We start from the raw sequence: 24,563 nt of genomic DNA on the forward strand, positions 1-24,563 counted from the left end.
TCTCAAAGGAAGGTATTCTCCCCAAGGAATGTGGGGTTGTGTGTCAGAATAAGAACAGTGAGTATTCTAGGTGGATGGGTTAGAAGACATATATATATGTATATGCCTTCTATATATGTATATATATATCCTTGATAAGATTTGTTCTCTCTTCATGGTGGTTTAGAGAGATCATAACCTAAACATATTTCTATAGTCTTTCCTCTGCCTAATGTACACCATCTGGTTTCAACTAAATCTACTTGAATCTTGATTTTATTCAGTATATTAATTTTTCTTAACCTCTGGTCTTTTATTTCGCATAAGTTTAGTCTTCTATTTTATATCTGGCAAAAATCCATCACGTTTAAGGCTTCTTGGAGAGTGATGTAATGTAAGGCCAAACTGGAAATGTATTTCTAGCTTTAAACAACCAGAAACTTTTCACTGGTGATAGGAGGCTTGTTTTAACCCTTAAAGTATCTACTCCTGGTGAAAATTTACTTCTTCATAATGTGGGAGGCTGGAGGAGCTTATGAAGATGAACACTGCAAGGACTAGACATCCCAATGCTGTCACCTTCACTGTCACTGAGCAAGTCGAATTTCACAGCAAGTCCAATTTCCTGTGCACTCCTTTCTTGAAAAAACAGAATGAGAATTGACAAAGACATTACAGATCAAAGTACTCTGATAGAATGAGAGGTATTATCTGAGTCCAAGTCTACTTTATCTCAATTAATCATGTTTTGGATATACTCCTGGTCACTTGCAGATACTGATGAATGCTCTGTGGGCAATCCTTGTGGAAATGGAACATGCAAGAATGTGATTGGAGGTTTTGAATGCACCTGTGAGGAGGGATTTGAACCTGGTCCCATGATGACATGTGAAGGTAAGCCTCTTAAACACAGAACAGTTAGTTACATTTACTGATCATGGGAACAGTTGGTGATTACAAGTTTTAGTATTAAATACCACTCAGGGTGTATAGAATAAAGAATATCTGACCCTGATGGACCATTCCATCATTTCTTCCCTGTGTAACCTCTCTGCATAAAGTATCCAAGAAAGATGTAGTTGACTCATGGCGCAAGTTACACTGTATATCACAGAGTTCTTGTTGTTGTCTTCTATTGCTTATATTTGGATACAACTCTTGTCTTATTTACAACCATCTTTCTTATTTTCTATTTTCCCCTTCTTCCTCTTCATCTCCTATGCTCCCTTTCTTTTTCTTTTCTCTTTTTCTCTTCTTTTCTAGTCATAAAACTATCTGCACACTGAGATAACTACCAACATCCTGTAGCCATCTGGAGGCAATCACAACAAAAGAGGTCCCTTATTCTATATAAATTCTGAAAGCTGTCCATTATTAAACCTGGTAGAATGTTATGGAAAGATGGAAAAAAGGAAGGAATGTCTAGAACAGTGACACTCAAAGGGTAGTCCCTAAACTAGCTGCCCCAGAATCTCCTGGGAACTTGTTAGAAATAGAAATGCACATTTTCAGGCTTACCTTGGCCTTATGCAAGACCTCCTGAATCAGAAAACTTTTAAGAGTGGAGTGGGGCCCAGCAGCCCTCTAGGTGATCTGATACATTCTCGAGTTGAGATTCACTGGCCAAAGAAGAGAATGAAGGAGAAGTGAAAGTAGAAGATAAAGTTGGTATCAAAATGAGCTCTTTATCAGAGATATGACTCATCCACACCATTGTCAGAGTTGTTGGTGAATCTTTAGAGGTTGTGACTAAGTCATAATCTAGACACCCACTCATGTTCTCAGTCAGCACCACTGGCCTTGAGGAACAACATCATAGTTGAGATGGTCTGCTTTAACCCTGCTTTTCCAAAATTCATTCTGATGGTTCCAAACTCTGTAATTCACAGAGTTTTGCCCACTAATGGTAAAGTTGTTCTCATCTATTTAAGGCTTGAATTAAGTATCTCTGTAAGTGTAAAATGATTTGCTTGGGCAGAAGAGTCAGTTATTTCTTGGGAGCGTCTTTGGCTAGGGAAGGGGAAGTGGTGAACAATATTGGAGGGGTCAGCTTCTGTTCTTACCACAGATGTTTGGGCTGAATGGGGTCTGATTCTCAAGACTTATAAATATAAGAAGTAGCAAATGGTCAACCTGAACCCTCAAAACCAGAATTTATGAAAAATCCTCTATATGTAGAGTGACCTATAACTTCTCATCCATCGATGAGTAATTATAATAATTATACCGAGACAGCAAGCATAAGTCAGGACTGTGTTGAGAGAACCAGGTTGTATAGTCACCCTACTTATACAAGATATAAACTACCCAATCATTTTATAATTTCCTAAAATCAGAAACTACTTGGTTCATCTGTGTTTATGACAATGGAGCATTTCAACTTTTGGTAAAAGTAGATTCTTTTTTTGTTGTTGATGTCCATGATCCATTATTTTCCTACTACCTTCTGCTGCAGATATAAATGAATGTGCCCAGAATCCTCTGCTCTGTGCTTTCCGGTGTGTAAACACTTATGGATCATATGAATGCAAATGTCCTGCTGGATATGTTCTGAGAGAAGACAGGAGGATGTGCAAAGGTGAGACATCATATTCAAGGTCATCTCAGCCAGGAAGATCTAACTCTATCCATAACGGGACATGTCCAAAGCTTCCATTAATAGGGAAACATATGTAGTCTGTGGAAAATATGGGGGTTGTCACTGCCACGTTTTCCTCTAAATTGTAGCTTGAAGTATCATCAAGGTGACTTAAGGGCTACACTGCAGGCCCTTTATTAGTTCTCATTGTGAATTGCATGCCCACAACATGCCAGTCTTTCTACCAGATGTGAAGATGTAAGGGGGAGAAAAAAGATGTTTCCACACATTCAGAAAGCTCAATATGAAGAGATTGAAATAGATACAAATAAAATATCATAATCAGTGTGATAAATGCTGTAGTGGTTATATATACAAAATGTGGTGCTCCTATATACAAAATGCCCTGAGAACACAAAAGGAGGAAATCTCCCTGACTAAAGAATATTTTGTTTCAAGAATGGGGTAGCACATGAAATCTACTTTAGTTAAACCCTTTCCATTAAAAATGCCTACTGAATACCTGCAATTTCCAAAGCCCTGGACTGGGCTCTATAATACGAACTTGGGTAATCATAGAGTTTGTCCTTAAAGACCTCTGATTTGTTTCTCCCAAGATCTTCAATGAGCAGACAGATACCTGTTCGCTCAAGATGGCTATTTAAATACAATTTTGCTTGAGGGTGAGGAGATTTCCTAAGTGAGAGCGCTTCATCACATTAGTATAAATTCTAAGTTTCTTAGCTCAGAGCATGTAAAAGGGAATAATAAGGAGAAAAGGAAATGCAGTAGGGCAGGAAGTAAAGATTGAGAAGACCCAACTGACCCCAGAAAAAAGGAGATGAAGGAAAAACCGGTAGAGAATAAGATACTTCTGGTGCTTGACTTTTCATGAAAGTATAAAAACCAAAGCTTTTATTATATATACATGTATATATATTTTTTGAATTGGAGTCTCACTCCAGTGCCCAGGTTGGAGTGCAGTGGTATGCTCATAGCCACCCCCGCGTCGACCTGCTGGGCTCTGGCAATCCTTTCGCCTCAGTCTTCTAAGTAGCTGGAACTACAGGCGTGCGCTGCCACACCTGGCTAATTTTTTTATTCATTGTAGAGATAAGGTCTCAGCATGTTGCCCAGGCTGGTCTCAAACACACGGGCTCAGGAAATCCTCTCTCCTCAGCCTCCCAATGTGCTGGGATTACAGACTTGAGCTACTGCGCCCAACTGTAATAGTTATTCTAATATTATGTCATATTTATTAACATTATCATATTAAAATAATATATTATTATTTACTGTGTTGTATTCTAATTATTGAATAATGGAAGCTTTGGTTTATTATTCTAAGTTATGATGGTAGTACTGTTATAATTATTATATTATCATGTATTATAATTACAATGCTGTTATAATTATCATATTATGTATATTCATTATATTATAATTACATAAGGTATTTTTAGTCCAATTAGCCAAAAATAATTAGAAATTATGCTTTGAATAAGGAATATAAGAAGTAAAGGAAGGAAACAGAAGAAAGCCATGATTAGAATTATGTTTCTTGAAGAGGTAATCAGTTGGTTAGGGAGCAATTTCTTCAAGTGCAAAGGTGGTTAGGAGACTCCTTTTGCTTCCTTGAGGGGCTCAACACTCAACAAACCAAAAGACCGTAAGACCAATACTGAAATAACATAGATGAAAATGGGTTACTTGCTACCATTTTATGTTTACAAGACAGGTAAAGGCAGCTTCTTTGACAAATCAGTGACTGGACACTTTTTTTTACAGACGAGGATGAATGTGAAGAGGGAAAACACGACTGTACTGAAAAACAAATGGAATGCAAGAACCTCATTGGCACATACATGTGCATCTGTGGACCCGGGTACCAGCGGAGACCCGATGGAGAAGGCTGCATAGGTAAGAGGATTTCTGGGGAAGAAGTTTAGGTTGTCAGAAATGATGACAGACAAAAGGAACCAGGGTGCTGAGTCCTTGTGGCAGTGTGTTCTTAGCCAGAGCCATTTTGCCTCTCTTACCTCATGTCACTTCTCCCTCTGAGGTGGCCTTTCCCTACTTTCTTGACCCATTTGCTGCCAGGATTGAAACCTCATGCCTTTCTTCTTCTCCCTTCCTTTATTCTTCAGTCAGCACAGGAGTCTTTGTTGATTTGGGGGTCAGTTATCTCCACCACACTGGAATGCTTTCCTGTTGATTCAACTTTGCTACTGTGCCCTGACATTGAGTACAAATGCCAGGTTCCTCTGAACCAGGAGTTTCTCTAAACCAGTGGGATCTACCACCAGAAAAATTTGTTCTTGTCTAGAGTGGGGTCCAGGCACTGGTATTTTTTAAAGTGCCTCCACTGATTCTAACATGGATCCAGCATTGAGAACTACAGCTTTAGACCAGGGGTTTACAAACTACCACAGCCCACAGGCCAATTCCAGCCTGCCAGCCCATCATCCATTTTTATAAATAAAGTTTTATTTATATATTGTCCATGGATGCTTTCATACCATAGGAAGCATGTGCCAAGTTGTTGCAACAGAGACCATATGTCCCACAAGGCCTAAAATATTTACTGTCTGGCCCTTGCAGAAACGTTTCCTGATCTCTGCTTAGATGATAATTACAGAAATAAATTAATAGAAAATCCCCACATTGTATCCTCATCCCTTTTAAAAGTGAATGACATCTGGAAGTATATTTTATGCTTGGTCAGTCAAGAAAATTAAGAATCTCATTTGCCCTTACTCTGTAAGATATAGATTGAAACAATACCTAAAGAGCAGACTTTAAAAAGCACAGGAAAAAAAGGATCTGGATTAAAGAACACACAGAGATCCTGCTGGATCAGTGTCTCTAAACCTCAGCTGCACATGGGAATCACTTGGGGAGCTTGGTTCCAACCTCTGATATTCTGATTTAATTGGTCTGGGGGTGGCATGACCACTGGGATTTTAATCTATTTTAACATTGCTCCGGATGTCACCTTCCAACACTCTGCCTCTCCTAGTGAGATCTTCATCTCAGGGACTCTGAACTACTTTCAAATCATCAGATAATTCTAAGAATCTCTAGATATTTTAATTTTTTAAAACCTAGGAAACTGAATTATAGTTTATTATTTCTTAATATTGTTTAAATATTATAATAAACATAACCTATATTGAATTTGAAGATTAGTCTAGACAAACTCTCCCAGGTCAATACTGACCATTACAGATATTATTCCAATAAAGTATTATATTTGTTTAACATGTTGATCTTTCAATTTTTTTTCCCTTCACTTGAAATAATCCTTTGGGAGTCATCTTTATGTACTGATATAAAAAGATGTACATTTTATTAAGTGAAAAATGTAAGTGTACATAAAATGCTACCATATATGTTTAAGTATATAAAATGATATCAGTTATGTTTTTAAAAAAGCAGAAGTGTACACACATACACACACATATATATATACATACAAGTATGTATATATTACCTTTAATATGTATAATCCATCCCTGGAAAGAGACATTAGAAATTGCTCACAGCATTGGTTGCCTCTCAGGAGGGGTGTTTGGTGGCTGGGAAACAGGAAAGGAAGGGCAGACTTTTGCTGAATACCTTTTTATACCTTTTGAATTTTGAATATGCGAAGAGGTTAGCTATTCACAAACTATGTTAGGAAGGAAGGGAAGGGAGGGGGAGAGGAACGGAAAGGCGGGGGGGATAAAAAAAAGGAGGGAGGGAGGGAGGGAGGGAAGGAAGAGAGGGGGAAGGAAGGAAGGAAGGAAGGAAGGAAGGAAGGAAGGAAGGAAGGAACGAAGGAAGGAAGGAAGGAACGAAGGAAGGAAGGAAGGAAGGAAGGAAGGAAGAAAGGAAGGAAAGAAGGAAGGAAGGAGAGAAAGAGGGAGGGACAGAAAGAGGGAGGGACAGAAGGAGGGAGGGAGGGAAAAAGGAAGGGAAGGAGGGAGAAAAGGAAGGAAGAAGGGAGAAGAGAAGGAAGGAAGGAAGAAGGGAGAGTGGGAGGGAGGGAAGAAGGAAGGAAGGCAGGCAGGCAGGCAGGAAGGCTATCTTTCTATAAGATAGTCAGGTGACTGTTTTTGTTTTTGGTCCTTCAATGAAACCAAACAGATGAGAATGAATGTCAAACCAAGCCAGGGATCTGTGAGAACGGGCGCTGCCTCAACACCCGTGGGAGCTACACCTGTGAGTGCAACGATGGGTTCACTGCCAGTCCCACCCAGGATGAGTGCCTCGGTGAGTCCAGTCAGCAGCATGCTTCCGTAACCTCCACCTCCACCCTGGGGTGCTGGAAACCCATATCTCTTAGTTGAAATTAAAGAAAATGTCAAAATTTGAGGAAGCATTAAAAATGTTCATATTTTGGAGATGACTTAGTAACTGTGATTGTCCATTGGGCTTAGCACCACCCTGCAGCTAAATTCTTCCTTTGCTAATTGTATCACTGAATCACTTGTTTGGAATTTCTTTCCTGGCTGCCCTTTTTAGCCCTTGGTAATCAGGATCCATCTCAGTATGTTTCTCTGCCCCTCTCTCTATAGCATGGCTATTGCCCCTTATTTCTGGGAGCAGATAGAGTTATGAGCTTGTCTAGACCAATGTCTTTCTGCCTACTTACTGAATTTCTTATTTGTTTCCCTCAGACGTCAGCCTTTCTCTTTTCCTGCTGTCTCCAGCTTTCCCTTCTCGCTTCTTCTCACACAGGGTAAAGTGTTACATCCTTTTTGGTTTTTATATCTGACCAAATTCTTAATACCCTGTTGTGCCCATAAAATTTCCTAAAATGTTTTTTGCCATATAATGTCCCTTCCAGACAACCGAGAAGGGTACTGCTTCACAGAGGTGCTACAAAACATGTGTCAAATTGGCTCCAGCAACAGGAACCCCGTCACCAAGTCTGAATGCTGCTGTGATGGAGGGAGAGGCTGGGGTCCCCACTGTGAGATATGCCCTTTCCAGGGCACCGTGGCTTTTAAGAAACTCTGCCCCCATGGCCGAGGATTCATGACCAACGGAGCAGGTACTTAATTTTGTTTTGATTTGTGGCCAATGGAGGGGTACTTTATGGTCCAAAAATACCTTCAGGGTATCTATTTGTTTTTCTATGAGAGACAGATGAGAATATGGGACCTACAGAGTATTCCTAGATTGAGTTACACGGCTGAGATCAATAAAAATTCTTCATTATGAGGCTAGGCACAGTGGCTCATGTCTGTAATCCCAGCACTTTGGGAGGCCAAGAGAGGCAAATTGCTTGATTCCAGGAGTTCGAGACCACCTGGACAACATAGTGAAATCTTATCTCTACAAAAAATTTAAAAAATAAATTGGGACTACAGACATTCGCCATCATGCTGGCTACTTAGGATGCTGAAGTGGAAGGATCGCTCACCTGAGCCCAGAAGTCGAGGCTGCCATGAGCCATGGTCATCATGATCATGCCACTATACGCCAGTGTAATTCAACTCAAAAAATAAAACCCTCTATTATGGTGTTTTAAACATTCAAGGCCATGTTGCCAAAGTGCCTTTGGTTCACTTGATCAAGTTGTGGGTCCCTGCCTCTGCATTCCAGGGAATCCTCAATATTTTAAATAGAAGTTTGCTATAAGTTAGTCGTTAGTTACTCAGAATATAGTTTTTTTAATTTTTTAGATAAACATTGAAATAAATAATCATTAAATTCCAAAGTCAGTCCACCAAAATGTAGCTTAATTCTTAAAGTTAGCTAAAATATATTGCATAAAAGAAGTATAAATAATGCTGATATTCTGGCAATGAAACACAATTGCATCTGGAAAAGCGCAAACTGCTTTAACTAGATAGTGCTGAGGAGGCTGTTGAGGTATTCGAGTCTACTCTGAAGACTTCTAGGCTATCACTAGCATGACCCCTATGTCTATCTACAGTAACTGCAATTGGTTTTTAGTTCATAAAAGGAGTAAGAAAAAGGAGAGACTTGGTTTTTAGGTTCTTTTTTTTTTTTTTTTAACTCTTTGGGAGAAAATTGGAAGTGAAGGAAAAAGGAGGTTAAGAAAGATTTGTGCTAATGTTAGGAAGATGTGACTGAAGTCAAAATAATGGAAGTGGGTAGGATCAAAAATAAAAAACTAGAACTAGACAGATAAGATGAAATGACCAAATGCAGTTTATGATGTTTTGGAGATGTAAAAAGGGGATGATAAAAAAAAGATTCATTTTTTTGAGACCATTGAGGGCATGCTAAATTGCACTTCAGAGTAAACCTGTAAAGGTCAGACATACCCAGCTGTTGGTATAAATGATCGTTTGGCAAACAAGAGCTGTTCACCTACATGGGAGGTTACTAGTATTGGCACCTTACCAAGCAGTAAGGATAGGTGGATCAAAATGTGGAGGACAGTGACTTTAATGCTCAACGGTGCATATTGACCAAGTCTTTCTCCCTGTGTGGAGCTGTAAGGGTCTCCTTTCCTTAGCAGCTGCAAAAACCTAGCCCCTCTCATCCGTCCCAGAGGCTGCTTAGTTTTCCTCCTCGCCTGAGTAGGAAAGTTGACTCAATTTTCCCAGTATTGTGTAAATTGAGATTTTTTCACAGTTAGCTTCAAAAACAACAAAGAGAATGTTAAAAACAAAAACAGAAAACCAACTTTCCTCCTTATTTTGAACATGCAATATTAAGGGAGTAAAGGAGGTTTCCTTGTCAAAAGGATTCCCTGCTGTGATTAGTTTTTGAGATATCAGCAGAAGGTAAGCTTGATGGGATGAGAAGGTGCAAGAAGCAAAATATGTATAGCTGGGGTGGTTGATCTATGGTCTCAGAAGAGAAAAACAATATACATTTAGAAGACCATTTTTTTGGGGGGTTTTTTGAGTTGGAGTCTCACTCTGTCACCTAGACTAGAGTGCAGTGGCCGCTCCCGGCCACCGCAGCCTCGACCTGCTGGGCTCCAGCGATCCTTCCGCCTCAGCCTTCCAAGGAGCCAGAATTACAGGCGCACGCTACCACGCCCGGCTGATTTTTTTATTTATTGTAGAGATGAGGTCTCACTGCCCAGGCGGGTCTCGAACCCGCGGACTCAGGCAATCCACTCACCTAAGCCTCCCAAAGGCACGGGATCACAGGCTGAGCCACAGAGCCCGGCTGAGAAGAGCATTGTTTTTAAAGCTTTGCTCTAACCTGATTATTTTATCAACTATATTCTAATGAAGTTGTTGATTTGCATTTCAGTATAGCTACCACTACATCTGAAATTTCATCTCTTTGGTTTGATTTCTTAGGCCCATAAGATAGGAACACAATTTATTGATATTTATACTGAAGTGACCCCTACATATGAATGTTGTCCATTTTATAATATCCTTTCTCATTTCAATTTATATTTGTTAAATTACAGATATTGATGAATGCAAAGTTATTCATGACGTTTGCCGAAATGGGGAATGTGTCAATGACAGAGGATCATATCATTGCCTTTGTAAAACTGGCTACACTCCAGATATAACTGGGACTTCCTGTGTGGGTAAGTGCTCTATTTCTGATGGCTTATTTCCAAATGGAAATTATAGATTATGGCCAAAAAAAAAATGAGATTCCTAAAGCTAAACATTTTTAAAGCCTGTGTAATTTCATAGGAAAATGCAGGATAATGATCAAAGACTACAAAGTTTACTTCTTTCCTCAAAACTAGAATTTTTTGTTAGATCCAGTAGATATAGACTTTTTTAAAAAATGGGCAGTCACACTCTCTCTTTGATCATAGATCTGAATGAGTGCAACCAGGCTCCCAAACCCTGCAATTTTATCTGCAAAAACACAGAAGGGAGTTATCAGTGCTCGTGCCCGAAAGGCTACATTCTGCAAGAGGATGGAAGAAGCTGCAAAGGTAGAGTAAAATTTGCCGTTGCCCACTCACCTGGCTTCTGACACATTGCTGCACTCCTTGTGCCTGTAAGTAATCTATAGGCAAGCTGAAAGACCTGCTTTGTGGGCAAGAGGTGCTTCCCTGGGACTGGTGCCTCCAAGAGACCCACCTCCTATGTTGGAGGGAGGCTAAGGCCAGGGAGATCATGGAGAACCAGTGGGAGCAGCTGTCTTCACTGCATGGCCCATGAGATCCATGGGGACCATATGTGAGGGTCTCAGAGATGGCAGGGCCAGCTCTCTAAGGCTCCAGTGGAGCAGCTTCTGCATTGATTACCGACTCTCTGCTTTCTGTTTGTGCATTTATGCTGTCTGTCAAGTCAACAACTATGTAGTCCAGGATTCCAGCAAAGCCTGGAATACCTCAGAATAATCAGTGCCACAAATCCCAGAGAACACTGTGCCTAATTAATTAAATTACTATGTGCAGAGTTCTGTTCTGCAAAACAAGGCTGTCATTGCCCTCCAGGAGCTTCCCTGAGATATGAATATCACACAGAATTAAGAAACAGCAAAACTCTAGCCAGAAACCCCTTCTCAACTAGAAGTTATCCTTTACAAAATTCTTTTGATGTGAATTTACTCCTGTTAACATCTTTGTCTACAATAAGAATGTCATATTGAGCTCATGGCACAAGTGACTCATATTTAAGGATAATTTTCAAAGTGAGGGATTTGGAGAAGGAAAGGTACACCAGATGGCAGAACAAGAGTCATCATGTGCTGCCATGAAAATTTGAAGGAGAAAATAGAAGGTAAGGGAAGGTTAAGGTGGGGTGGAGTAGAAGCAGAAACGGTGAGAAGCAGGGCCCTTCACCTCTTTCCTGTGTCTGCTGAAAGAGGGAGAGTTGAAAGGCATGTAATAGAAGATGGCATAAGGGGCAATCGCCTGAGGTCTTCCTGTGCAGCACAAACCCTAGTAATCATGAGGAGAAGAAGTTGAGAGACTTACTTACAAACTCTCACCATCTTAAATGAAGGAGTTGCTCATAGCTTTGTTCTTCTCAAACATGGAACTTCTGCACCTGTGGGTCACAGTGAGTTCTAAGCAGTGTGAGGCTTTAACTCAGAGCCATATATTTATTCATATAAATAACCAAATTTAAGCAAAAATGGCTTTCGTTGTGTATATTAACTGTAACAAACAAAACAAACAACATTTTTCTAACCCGTGAGGGCAGAAAGTTCTCAAAAATTTCTAGCAGATAAAAGATGAAAAATGGAAATTAAATGTTTCATTAAGATTATGTGGTTTTAAGAATGCAAAAAGCAACTGTAATTTTTATACATACATCCACTTACAACTTAAGTTTCTTTCTCCTATTTTTTTTTCTTAAGGTTTAAATTATTATTATTATTATTATTATGTCTAAATGGAAAACTTGTTTTATCTTTCAAACCTTTATCCTCTGGTGTTCTCCTTGCCATTTGCTGTGGCTTTGTTCTGACCATGGTCATTTGAAACTTAGAAATCAAAACTTACAGCTGCTCCATAAGAGTGGCTTCTCTAAACCTGTCTTGTCTGCTTGACCCAAAGAGGCTCATCTTGCATTTTTCTTTTAGATCTTGATGAGTGTGCAACCAAGCAACACAACTGCCAATTCCTGTGTGTTAACACCATTGGTGGCTTCACATGCAAATGTCCTCCTGGATTTACCCAACACCATACTGCCTGCATTGGTACGTGGGAGAGAGTAAAACCCTATATGGAATGTAGCAATTTTGTTATTTCTTCTGCTATTAGGATAAGAAAGCAAAAGCTAATATATATATACATATATATGTATATATATAAGCTAATTATATATATATGCACGAGCACACACACACACACACACATGCACGTATGTGAAAAGTTATTGGTTTTATTTTTGCCTTTTCGGAGTCACCCTTCTTACTTTCTTTTCAACAATACAAAGAGAGCTTTGAGGAATTTTAACCCCCACTTCTCTCCACTGCTTCTCATAGATAACAACGAATGCACCACTGACATCAACCTATGTGGGTCGAAGGGTATTTGCCAGAACACTCCTGGAAGCTTTACCTGTGAATGCCAGCGGGGATTCTCACTTGATCAGAGTGGCGCCAGCTGTGAAGGTGGGTAGACACCTCAGCTGTGATCCAGCAGGTGGATCCTTGCAGAGGCGGCCCACATGGCTGTCAGCACCTTAATCATCATCCTCTACAAGATACCAGAACTGAGCACGGGGGAACATCTGTTTGTGTGGCTCCCACAGCTTCGAGATTCATCTTTTGTCTCATGCTTGACTGTGTCTATCACACAAGCCTTTCCTAAGGATATCAAGACTTTTTCTGCTCAGTTATTAATTTAATCTAATTGGGAATAACTAAGTCAAGAGAAATAACCAGATTCTTCTATTTGATTCATTAATTTTTTGGTTATTGAGTCCAGAGCCATAAAGGGATCTTCTCAATGTGGACTAAACATATGAGGACTACCTCTTCTGATAATATATAATTAAAAGTTTAAATGATATATTTAGGGTTTTATTATGACATTGACATCTTTTGGTTTCTACTTCTAGCACAAAAAAAAGCAAACACAAATACTTTACAGTGCTATCCCATGTTTACTTTGTGCTTTGCACTAATTTCCTTCATTTTTATTTGTGGACTTTACCGGGGATCTCTGAATGTTTTTCTCCTTGGGCTTAACAATGGCTTCAAAATAGATATTCTTGAAGTATTTGGTGGTAGAGTATTTTTGTAGGGGTCAGATTTCTTATTAGAATCTCTCTTTGCCTTAGCATGCAGATAAATGTGGCTTCAGAGAGCATCTGGCATACAGGCATTGACGCGGCTTCATAGCGACTCTGCTTCTTTTTCAGATGTGGACGAATGTGAGGGTAACCACCGCTGCCAGCATGGCTGCCAGAACATCATTGGGGGCTACAGGTGCAGCTGCCCTCAGGGCTACCTCCAGCACTACCAGTGGAACCAATGTGTCGGCAAGTAACTTTTCCTCGCTTGTGAGATGCACGTCTGTCAGCTCCTATGAGGCAAAAGCACTTTCTTTCTGAAAACTCTTAAATTTGTTATCAAAGCAACAAATACTCATTTTAAATTATCCCAGCCGGGCTCGGTGGCTCAGCCTGTAATCCCAGTACTTTGGGATGCTGAGGCGAGTAGACTGCCTGAGCCTGCAGGTTCGAGACCCACCTGGGCAACTTGGTGAGACCTTGTCAGTAAATCAAAAATTAGCCGGGCGTGGTAGCATGCGCCTGTAGTTCCTGCGACTTGGAAGGCTGAGGCAGAAGGATTGCAGGAGCCCAGCAGGTTGAGGCTGCAGTGGCCAGGAGCATGCCACTGCACTCCAGTCTGGGCGACGGTGTAAGACTCCAACTCAAAATAAATAAATAAATAAATAGAAATAAATTATCCTAACCTGGTTGAAATCAGAAGAAAATAACAGTCTTTGCAAAATAAGAAACTAAGAAAAAAAAATCATGATAATGGGTGCTTTGAGAGCATCTAAAATGAAATGCCCAGAATTCCTGGACTCCCAACATCCCCTGCCCTCCTGCATTGTCAGTCATCAGCCGAAACCCCAGTTCTGTTCACATCAGGGGTCAACAAAGCTGTACTTCTGACCGAAAAAATATCAGCCAGCCAGAGACTCTTCTTAGCTACTTTTGACCGGAAGTTGTTCTGTTCAACTCTACACATCTCTGGGACAGGGTACAGACATAGCATGTGTTGTCAGGATTGCTAAGTTATTTTGATAATTAAAGGAGGCTGAGCACAGTGGCTCATGCCTGTAATCCCAGCACTTTGGGAGGCCAAGATTGGGAAATTGCTTGAGCTCAGGAATTTGAGACCAACCTAGGCATCATAGCAAGACCTCGTTGATAAATTAAAAAATAAAAAAATTAGCCAGGTATGATGGTGCACACCTGTAGTCCCAGCTACTAGGGAGGCTGAGGTAGAAGAATCGGCTGAGACCAGGAGGTTGAGGCTGTAGTGAGCCATGATCATGCCACCTCACTCCAGCCTGGCTGACAGAGCAAGACTCCAACTCAAAAAAAAAAAAAAAAGATACTTAAGGGAGATCGACAGATTCTAATTAACTTGATATGATGTCATCTTTGATTCCACAGTGTCATGGGAAAATACTCTTCATGCTCATCAAGAATCAAAACACTGAGAGTTTAGAGGGTCACCAGAGGCCATTTAGCTCAAGCCCTTTGTTTTACTGATGAGGACCCAGAAGCCCAGGGAGGGAAAGGACTAGGTCCTAGCCTGTTTCTTTTTTTCTTTTTTCTTTTTTTTTTTTTGAGTTGGAGTCTCACTCCGTCACCCAGACTGGAGTGCAGTGGCCACTCCTGGCCACCGCAGCCTCGCCTGCTGGGCTCCGGCAATCCTTCCGAGTAGCCGAAATTGCAGGCATGCATTACCATGCCAGGCTGATTTTTGATTTATTGTAAAGATGAGGTCTCGCTGCCCAGGCGGGTCTTGAACCCGTGGGCTCAGGCAGTCTACTCACCTCAGCCTCCCAAAGGCACGAGATTACAGGCTGAGCCACCGAGCCTGGCTACCTAGCCTGTTTCTTTTGTGTAGTACCTGGAACTAGAACTCAAGGTTCTTAACTTCCTGGTTTAGGGCTGCCTTTCAAGTGTCACATTAACTTTTTTTTTTTTTCATTCAGCAAGTGTCTACAGAGCACTGCTGCAAGCTTTATGCTTGGGTGACCTGTTCTAGTTGCCACACTATTGGACACAGAGCCTCATTTAGCAAAAACTCAAAGCATTGTACTGCTTCTGGGGTGAGGCTTCACATGGCAATGGTTCACTTCATTAAAAATGGTTCACTTCACCAAATGAAGAAACATTTGGTGGGTTTTTGTTTATCCAAACTGTCTCTCTCATCAAGTTTGATTCTGTACAAGACACAGTTTTGCAGAGGTATACTTGTGTGGGGTTGACTAAAGTGGCCTCAGCCCTATTGGAGTTTAGACTGCACAACTCTCTGACTAGCTGTCTGTTTTTAATAAAAATATCTTTGTTCATTATCAGCTCGGGGAATTATTTTGATTTTAATCTGACATTGGTCACAAACTTCCAGAGTGAGTTTATTATATACCCAGTATATGACCCTGTCTGTTCTCATCATGTAGGTCCCTTTAATAAAACTGGAACTGTGGGGGAAAAAATATAAAAGAGGAAAGGCATGTCACTCCTTCAGCTGATCCTTCTGTTTTTTAACCTTCAGCCTAGGGATAGTAGAGGTGGCTAGGCCATGCTCTGTTTGTCTGGAGATTCTACTTTGGCCCCATGAAGGTCATCTGCTATCTGGACATTCTGGAAAAATAAGTTGATTAGAAGTCAGAAGAGACTTGGAGTTCTTAATGTCCCCAAAGTCCAAATTGCCCTCATAAATCTCAAGAATTAGAGTTATCCAGAATGAGCATTGCCTTGGGCTAGAATGACTTCTCCAGATGCACAAGGAGCAGAGCAAATCTCTAAGATCAGCCTTCTCTGGATCCACACTCTTGGGCAAACAGAAGTTCACCCTTCCAAGATAGCTGGGTTTGGGCTTCCGGACCACTGATTTCATTGCTTTCTAGAAGTAAACATCGAACATTTGCCTTTTTCTTATCTTCATCTGTGCTCCACTTCAGCCCACCTCTCCAACCCAGATAAGCAAGTTTAATTTAAACTTTATTAAATTCTCAGGGAAGGGGGAGAAGTAAAATAAAATAAAAAAATAATCCAAAAGAAAAGAGTAGAGCTCCTAATCACAACGGATATTTATAGTAACACTGATGGATGCTCAAAGTTAAAAAGAACCTTAGATCTCTAGTCTAACACCTTTCCTAATATATAAACTCCTGTCTGACCTCCCTACTTATCCCAGTTCAGCTTTCATACACTTAGAAGGGTGCTCATTTTCTCCCAAGATAGCCCAATCAAGTATAAACAGCTTTAATACTTAGAAATGTTTTTAATACTTAGAAATGAAGAATGAGCTTTTCCTCCCACTAACTTCTAAGCATTGGTCCTATTTCTTCCCCCTCCCCCAAATAAATCTAAGCTATATAGTGGCAGACCTTCCTCCTTATATACCCAAGCCTTTTGGGTTTCATTATTCAGAGTCCTGGCAGGAAACAGATGGCTGAGCCCAACAGGTAGTAGAGAACAAGGAAGCAGAGCCCACTGATGCTCCACACAGCCCAGCCTCCTGGGGCTGAGCCTCCTGTAGTGGAGAGTGTGAAAGGTGGACATGGCAGGGCAAGAAGAAGACATCCGGCCCAGGGGTTTTCTTTTCACCGGAGTAAATACCCTTGACTTTTCATTCTTTCTTTGATGTAGGCATAGAACTTGATGCCAGTGGTCTCCTTTAGTGTCTATTGCACGCCTCATCACCAATTTAAAAAAAGGAAAAAAGGACACAGATGATGGCATATTTAGTTATTTCTATTTTAGAAATTCTGGAGCCTAAGTGACCTTGAGTGAGGAATTGAAGGTCTTTGGACATAAAGGATCTTATAGACAGGCAACATTAAGGACACAGACCTATAGCTGAAGGAAAGGAGGAAAGAGAGATGGAAGGAGAGAAGGAGGGAGGGAAAGGATGAAGGAGGGAAGGAGAGAAGGAAGAAAGGAAGGAAGGGAGGGAGAAGGGAAGGAGAAAGGAAGGAAGGAAATGTGAATATATACTAAATATATGCAAACAAGCATCCTGTCCCTCCATCACTTTTATACACTGTTTTCTAATTTTTAAAAGAAAGATTTTTTTTTTTAGAAACAATTTCTTTCTTTATAAATGAATCTGCTTTAGCATAGAAGGTAAACTAATTATAGGAGAAAGGAAGTACCAGTTTAAACGTGGGAGCATCTCTTGAGAGACATCATAGTATAAAGGAAAGCACTTGGCTCCTACAGTCCAGCAGACCTGGCTGTGAATTTCTGCCCTGCTGTTTTTGCTGGCTGTGAGATCTCAGAAGAACTTTCTGATCTCCACTTTTTAAATCTGTCTCTCCGGATTGTTAGGAAGACTAAGTAAATGAATGTGAGATACCTGTATCCTATCTGTCATATAGTAGGTACCTAATAAATGCTCATTTCCTCTCTTCCTTTGAAAGGAGGTATTCGCTAAGTGCAGAGAAGGCCAATCTTCCTATATTCAAATGAGCATGTGCCTGAAAATGGGCTGCAGCGATTAAGAAATGTCTTACTAACAAGTTTCCAATCTGCCCTAAAAAGGCAGGTCTACAAAAATATATTGGAGATTTCCAAAAATTATAAATCAGAAATAATGAGAAACTCATGGTCTTCTCCCTTCAAGATGATTTTTTTAAACTTAGATTTCTTTTTCCTGCTTCTCACCATCAGACTTGGCAGGTCCCTGTGCGGAGCCAGTCCTGCAGCATCTGTCTCTCCTGTGGGTTTTCCCCAATTATTGCTCATGAAGTCTGCACTGAATCTCTTCCAGCCACACTTAGCCTTAGACAGGGCACAGACACTCTGGGCAGGAGGCTGGTTTGAATAAGGAGGGGCCCATTCAGAGATGGGAGCAGACATACCAGAAGGTACTATTCATCCCCCAGAACAAGCACTTGGGGGCTTTTGCAGATTTTTGAAAAGGAAGTCCAAGTGGGGCAGACACTTCAGGCAGGATATCAGCCCTTACCAGAACTGCACATCCTGAAAAAGGAGAAAAGGGAAAGCACCCTCTCAGAAATGGTTGGTCTCTGTTGTTGAGGTAACTGTCGCCTTGTTGGGCACTTTTGAAGCAAGGGCGCAGAGAAATGTAATTCCTTCCCACCCCGAGCCTTAAATGGAAGCTTCCGACCAGCCCCAAATCCTTTACCATATGATCACATGGAGCAAAGAGAGCAGCCTTGGCTTCCAATAAGAACTGGAGTCTGCTGGTCCTCCAGATGGCCATCCTCTAATGTTCCATCTGATGCCTTTGCCCTCATCCACCCGGCTTAGTCACAACACAGCAAGAGGCCACATCCATGTTCACATCTTTCTCTGTTGTTGCTCTTCCCACCCCAGCCACCTCTGCCTGCTTTGCCTTCCTGAGAGCCTAGTCATGGGCCAGCTGGCTTGACAGCAAGTGGCCTAACCCGGACTCCTCATTAGAAATCTTTGACCGGTGTCACATATGCTGTGTCTTCTCATTTTCCCTACAGATGAAAATGAATGCCTCAGCGCTCACATTTGTGGAGGAGCCTCCTGTCACAACACCCTGGGGAGCTACAAGTGCATGTGTCCTGCTGGCTTTCAGTACGAACAGTTCAGTGGAGGATGCCAAGACATCAATGAATGTGGCTCTTCGCAGGCCCCCTGCAGTTATGGCTGTTCCAATACTGAGGGTGGCTACCTGTGTGGCTGTCCACCTGGCTACTTCCGCATAGGCCAAGGGTAAGCACGGCTACTCCTGGTCATGGTCAGAGAGTCTCTCATTCATAACATAATTAAGTATATTTAAGTCTAAATTACCTGTCCTAGTAAAGTAGAACTATGCCTTTTGTGGTCCTTGACTTAATTCCAGTTAGCTTGGCAAAGGCTTTAGGTGATTTTATCTGAAATGGAACATCTGGAAATTCATAGAACATCAAACAAAGTAATGAAACTACATCCTAAAGGTATCACCATATCTTTATATCCACATGGCCTATCTCATTCTCTTGATGTTTACATCTTGTTGGGAAGCAGTTCATCTCTCCATATGTGCATCTCTCTGCCAACCCCTGACAGAACCGGGCTCGCTCCACACGCTGCTGCTGATCCAGTCCTTCTCTTGGGGCAGGCAGAAAGGAGTCTATCTTGACTTAAAATGCCTTCTTATCCAGCTCCTGTTAGTATAAATCAGAGACACCTTATTGTTGGGGGGCTTTTAGGATTTAAAATTATGTTTTATATTTCAAACTTGAATTTACATTGTGTTACCAAAAGTGCATTAAATGTGAGAGCTGAAATAATTATTGTATTTTCCGGGTAGAAAATTTTTCCAAATTATGTGTATGTATGTGTGAGAGTTTGGGTCAAGGAAGGTATATTTTTGTTTTACTTAATGATTTAAATGTTCAGTGATGAGGTTTCAAAGTTTAGATCTTTTTTTCCTACAGAATTAATCTGAACTTGGGTATCCATTGAGTTTTAGCTATCCTGAGAGGAATTACACATTTTAACTTTTTAAATTAGAAACACATAGACATGGAATATATATACACACTCACATACATATATACACTTATACAAAATTATTAATTTAGTGGTCTTTGATTTCTTGACACCCAAGCATCAAGTGATTCATTTTGGAGATGTGTAAATTTGAAGGTAAAAGAATGTTTCATGGGAAGCACACAGAATGCCAGCAATAGGACACAGATTCCCAGATGTTTGTGTCTGGCTCTCAGTAGACTCATTATTTATAGTTTAATGCCAGAACCACTTTTCCCAGCAAAAATTGTGACACTCTAAACTGGCTTTTGGCCAGTGGGATTTTGTAGTCACACTTCTTATAAGTGGTGCTCCTGGGACATGAAAATGCTGGAAAGGAGTTCTGAGAAAGGAACCAAAGCCTGCAAATTTGGGGTTTACCTTCTAATAGTTTAGTCATTATGTGGATGCATATACATGCACATAACACACAGGAGGCTTCCATATCGTTTCTACACATTTCGTGTTCCAAGATAAAGAAAGAGAAAAAATAATGTGTTGGACTCTGGCAAGATTGGGGAAAATACTAGAAACCCATAACTTACTGTGAAATACAACAAGTATTCTGTTCATTGGCATCATATTTTGAATCCTAAGAGCATGCAGAATTATAAAGAGTAGGTCAACTGTTACAGAAAAACAGGTCAATAACATTTGACTCACATGATGACCCATGAGTAGAAATCTACCCATTTATAACAGTTTTGACCCCCTCTGAATCACCAGAGTGGACTGTGCCCCAAAATAAAGATTCTTTTAGGACTATTCAAATGTTTCAACACATTTGGGAAAAAGGAGCTTGATAAATACACATTCTAAGTGGCCTCTGAAATAGTAAGCAGAATAACAAAACAAGATACTTATGAAACATGCAAGCCTCCCTCCATAACTTGGCTTTGATAACTGAAAGGCAAAGAAAAACAGCTGAACTAGTTCTCTCTTGGGCATGGGTTTGTTTATCCGGCTTCACATGAGTCAGAGCCAACGGCCCTAGTGGTTTTTCAATGACTTGAAACAATTTCCCACAGTTGGGCAAGCTCTGATACATGCATTTTATATGTTGCATATCTTCACAGTTTATTACTAAATTAACCTTCAATTATCACCTGGAACTTTCTTCCTATCCTCAGTAGCATCAGCAAAAGTGAAATGTCAAAGAATAGGAACGATTGTTCAGCAGCTTAAGTGATGGAGAGTGGTGGTAAAAGTGAGAGAATGCAAGAAACTGAATAGTGATGTCTCATACCTTACTCACTCCCATAGAGCCTGCCTCATAAAAAGAACCCATTTTTATTTAACCTCCTAAGTCACATGGCTTCCCTCATCCCTTTCTTCTTTTGTTTCCACTCTGTGTTGCCTCCCCAGTGTAAGTACTGCAAAATGCCTCTGTGTTAGGTTTGGGAAGTGAAGGGGCAAATAAATATGCAAAATAGGGTTTTGAGAGATAGGAAGAAATCAATAAACTCAGGAGACTGGGAATTAGAGGCCAAACGCAGAGGATGTTAATGTGGTTCTCAGAACCAGCTGACCACCCAATGGATAACCAAGGGCTAAATCTCACAAGTGCAGGAACCAGACTTCACCAGAACTCTTGCACCCCCTCCCTTGTCTCCCTGTTCTAATGAAAATCTCTTATGCTTCCCTTCTGCCCCAGGCACTGTGTTTCTGGAATGGGCATGGGCCGAGGAAACCCAGAGCCACCTGTCAGCAGTGAAATGGATGACAATTCACTCTCTCCAGAGACCTGTTACGAGTGTAAGATCAATGGCTACCCCAAACGAGGCAGGAAACGGAGAAGCACAAATGAAACAGATGCCTCCAATATCGAGGTGGGTCACAAGGTGGTTTCTTCTGATGTTTCCTGCTGTGAAAAGGCCTTTCAGATTCCTGTGGCTTCTTCCAAGGATGCTCCATAGTGTGAAAAAACTCCCCAGGGAAAAAGTCCAGACATACCCTGAGCTCTGGGCTGATTTTACAAGAGGCTGTGGGGCTTTCTGGAGTTTCTTGCTGCTTTTAGGGAGTGGCCATTCGAAGGATTTCACATACTTGCTCATTTCCTCTGTCTCGCCAAAAAAAAAAAGTCAAACACCCACCCAAAGTCTGCTGAAAGGATAAGGTCTGAGATCCAGGACAGCAAGTGGGCAGAACAGCGAAGTGACATAGTGCTCCCTACTCATGGACGCCAAGTTCTGAGAGCTACAGGCTCTTCTACTGAAGAGAGCCATGTGGAGTATAAGAAAACTTGGATTGCAGACAAAAATAACATGGAGCTGAAGAAGCCTGGTTTCCTTTGCCTACGGCTGCTGCAGCCTTTCAGTCGACTCAGAAATGCACAGATATTCACCCAGACCTCTGGCTGCAGGCCCATAGAATCCAGCACAGATGGTCCCAGAGAGGCAAGCAAGAAGCCAGGTGAAAAGCATTGAATATTAGCAGATCATCACAGCCAGGAAGTAGGCTCATAGGTGTGTCCTAAGGAGGGGATGGTTTTGCGTCAGCGAACCAAATTGAAATAGTCTGATTTTTCGTATTGGTGCTGTAACCCATCTGGGTTTGTGGCTTTGGAAAAGAGATAAGTCTTTGGAAAAAAAAATAATTCATTAGAATGGTGGTTCTCAAACTTGAGCATCCATCTGAATCATCTAGAAGCCTTGTTAAAATGGATTGGTGGGAGATGTCCCCAGGGTTTCCGATTCATAGGTTTGGGGTGGTATTGAGAATTTGCATGTCTAACAGATTCCCAGGTGATGCTGATGTGGCTTGTTCAGGCAACACACCTTGAGACCCACTGTGTGAGAAGACCACAAAATACAAGAGATTTTAACCTTTCTTTCTGACATCAGTTTAGTATTTTTAAATATTACAAATAAGTGCCAGTTTAATATATTTGTGGTTTAAACAAAATGCTTTCTGAATATGCATTTCCCATGTATATGCAGCATGGGAAGTTGTATTAGGGTGAGTTACTGTTTCCTTAATGTGAGAATTAAGTGGCATATTTACATTGTATTTAACACATTGCTGTGTGTCTTTCCAGGATCAGTCTGAGAAAGAAGCCAATGTGAGTCTTGCAAGTTGGGATGTTGAGAAGACAGCCATCTTCGCTTTCAACATTTCCCACGTCAGTAACAAAGTCCGAATCCTAGAACTCCTTCCAGCCCTTACAACTCTGACAAATCATAACAGATACTTGATTGAATCTGGAAACGAAGATGGTTTCTTTAAAATTAACCAAAAGGAAGGGATCAGCTACCTCCACTTCACAAAGAAGAAGCCAGTGGCTGGAACCTATTCATTACAAATCAGTAGTACTCCACTTTATAAAAAGAAAGAACTTAACCAGCTAGAAGACAAATATGACAAAGACTACCTCAGTGGTGAACTGGGTGATAATCTGAAGATGAAAATCCAGATTTTGCTTCATTAATTCACCATCCAGAGACCAAATAATTAAAAGAAAAACAAATATAGATAGGTAGAATTATATTTTCCCCCAATCAGAATCTTCATATCATAGGTACAATCTTTCACCACGTAAATTTGTATAAATAAGCACTATTCTTGTATCACAACAGCAAGGTACAGATGACTACCCTAGTTCAAAACAACCACTTTCTCAGGCTTCTTGTGTGTGTAGCTAAGCTACCTTGTCAAATGTGTTGATTCTTGAAAACTGGGACACGTGTTTCCATTGGGGGTTGGCCATTTATGCTGACACGCCATCCTTCCAGCAGACGTACAGGAATGTGCTTTCAATTGATGGACTACTCTGTTTTTATTTTTGTTTGTTTTCAAATGTTTAAACTTTGCTTTTCCAAATACAAGTACTAGGTTGGCCATTTATAATATCTATTTGGTGCTAGTAAATTTTCAAACTAGATTTATAAATGCACTGTAATATTTACAAAATTTAGAAACCAAATTACAAGTATTCAGTTCAAATACTTCATTAATTTCAATCAACCAAAGTTAGTTCAGTAGCTTATCTCAGTTATGAGTATAATACATTACATGTAAATTAAGTGTGTGTATACTGTAATCGTGCTATTTTTTATCATTGAACCATTTATAAACTAGAATAATAATGCCCTTAATGTGAGGGTTTGTAATGGTGCTTATTAAGACCAAAGACTTGTTAAATGTATACACCAAGTGGTAATGAAGTTTCTGTGACTGGCCCACATGTGCATGAGGTCTGGGAGGACCAGGAAACAGCCTCAGTCGCCAGAGGATTACCAGTGCATCCTTCATCGCAGCATGTGCAATATGCCAAGATTACCCTCGGTCATTCCTGTCAACAAGGGGTCAATGTCATAAATGTCACAATAAAACAATCTCTTCTTTTTTTTAGTTTAACCCCTTCGCTTGGTGTTCTTACGTGTATTTGGGGTTGGAGGGGCCATTCTGGAGGCTAAATAAAGTCTCCTGATCTTAAATTATCCTGGGTCTGTTAGTTATGGCTTATAAAGGTGCTAAATGTATAACCACTAGAAGAAAATTTAACATGTCAGTCAGTCCCTTGCTTATTTATTAAAGATAGCTGAGTCTGGTGTCATTAACCTGACTTGCTGGTAAGAAATTTAGATTTGTAGAGTCACTTCTGAAACATGGCCTAATTAATTTTGTGACTTTTTAAATCTCGGATTTAAATACTTTCAAATACCAAGTTCAACCATTGTCTTAAAGCACATGAATTTCATTATAGATTTATCATGTCCCCCCCCCCCCCACAAATACACACAGTGTTGGAAAGCCTTAGATGTTCCAACTTTTTTCCCCTAAACATCTTTTGTTAGTCAATGCTAGTCTAATTACAAAAGGATAATTCCAGACTGGAACCAATTGTTATAACTCTTGGTTTCTGAATGCCATAGTTTTAAAAGGCTGTTTTATTT

The 24,563-nt window shown here is 40.6% G+C and overlaps 1 protein-coding gene across 1 annotated transcript in view; it reads left to right on the plus strand.

Moving 5' to 3' along the window:
• LOC103272475 (fibrillin-1-like) overlaps positions 1 to 23,124 on the plus strand; it is a gene marked incomplete at its 5' end in the record, with an annotated part of 47,266 nt that extends 24,142 nt beyond the window's left edge. Inside the window, 13 exons of the mRNA XM_008069964.2 lie at positions 754 to 873; positions 2,435 to 2,557; positions 4,346 to 4,477; positions 6,686 to 6,811; positions 7,389 to 7,595; positions 9,951 to 10,076; positions 10,317 to 10,439; positions 12,041 to 12,157; positions 12,446 to 12,574; positions 13,327 to 13,446; positions 18,636 to 18,867; positions 21,323 to 21,497; positions 22,706 to 23,124. Coding sequence (XP_008068155.1) covers positions 754 to 873; positions 2,435 to 2,557; positions 4,346 to 4,477; positions 6,686 to 6,811; positions 7,389 to 7,595; positions 9,951 to 10,076; positions 10,317 to 10,439; positions 12,041 to 12,157; positions 12,446 to 12,574; positions 13,327 to 13,446; positions 18,636 to 18,867; positions 21,323 to 21,497; positions 22,706 to 23,095 — 2,120 coding nt within the window. The remainder of the gene's footprint in view (positions 1 to 753; positions 874 to 2,434; positions 2,558 to 4,345; positions 4,478 to 6,685; positions 6,812 to 7,388; positions 7,596 to 9,950; positions 10,077 to 10,316; positions 10,440 to 12,040; positions 12,158 to 12,445; positions 12,575 to 13,326; positions 13,447 to 18,635; positions 18,868 to 21,322; positions 21,498 to 22,705) is intronic.
• Positions 23,125 to 24,563: the final 1,439 nt, after the last annotated feature.

Source organism: Carlito syrichta, unplaced genomic scaffold (assembly GCF_000164805.1).
Source record: "Carlito syrichta isolate Samal-C Ts95f unplaced genomic scaffold, Tarsius_syrichta-2.0.1 Scaffold312601, whole genome shotgun sequence".
NCBI lineage: Eukaryota > Metazoa > Chordata > Mammalia > Primates > Tarsiidae > Carlito > Carlito syrichta.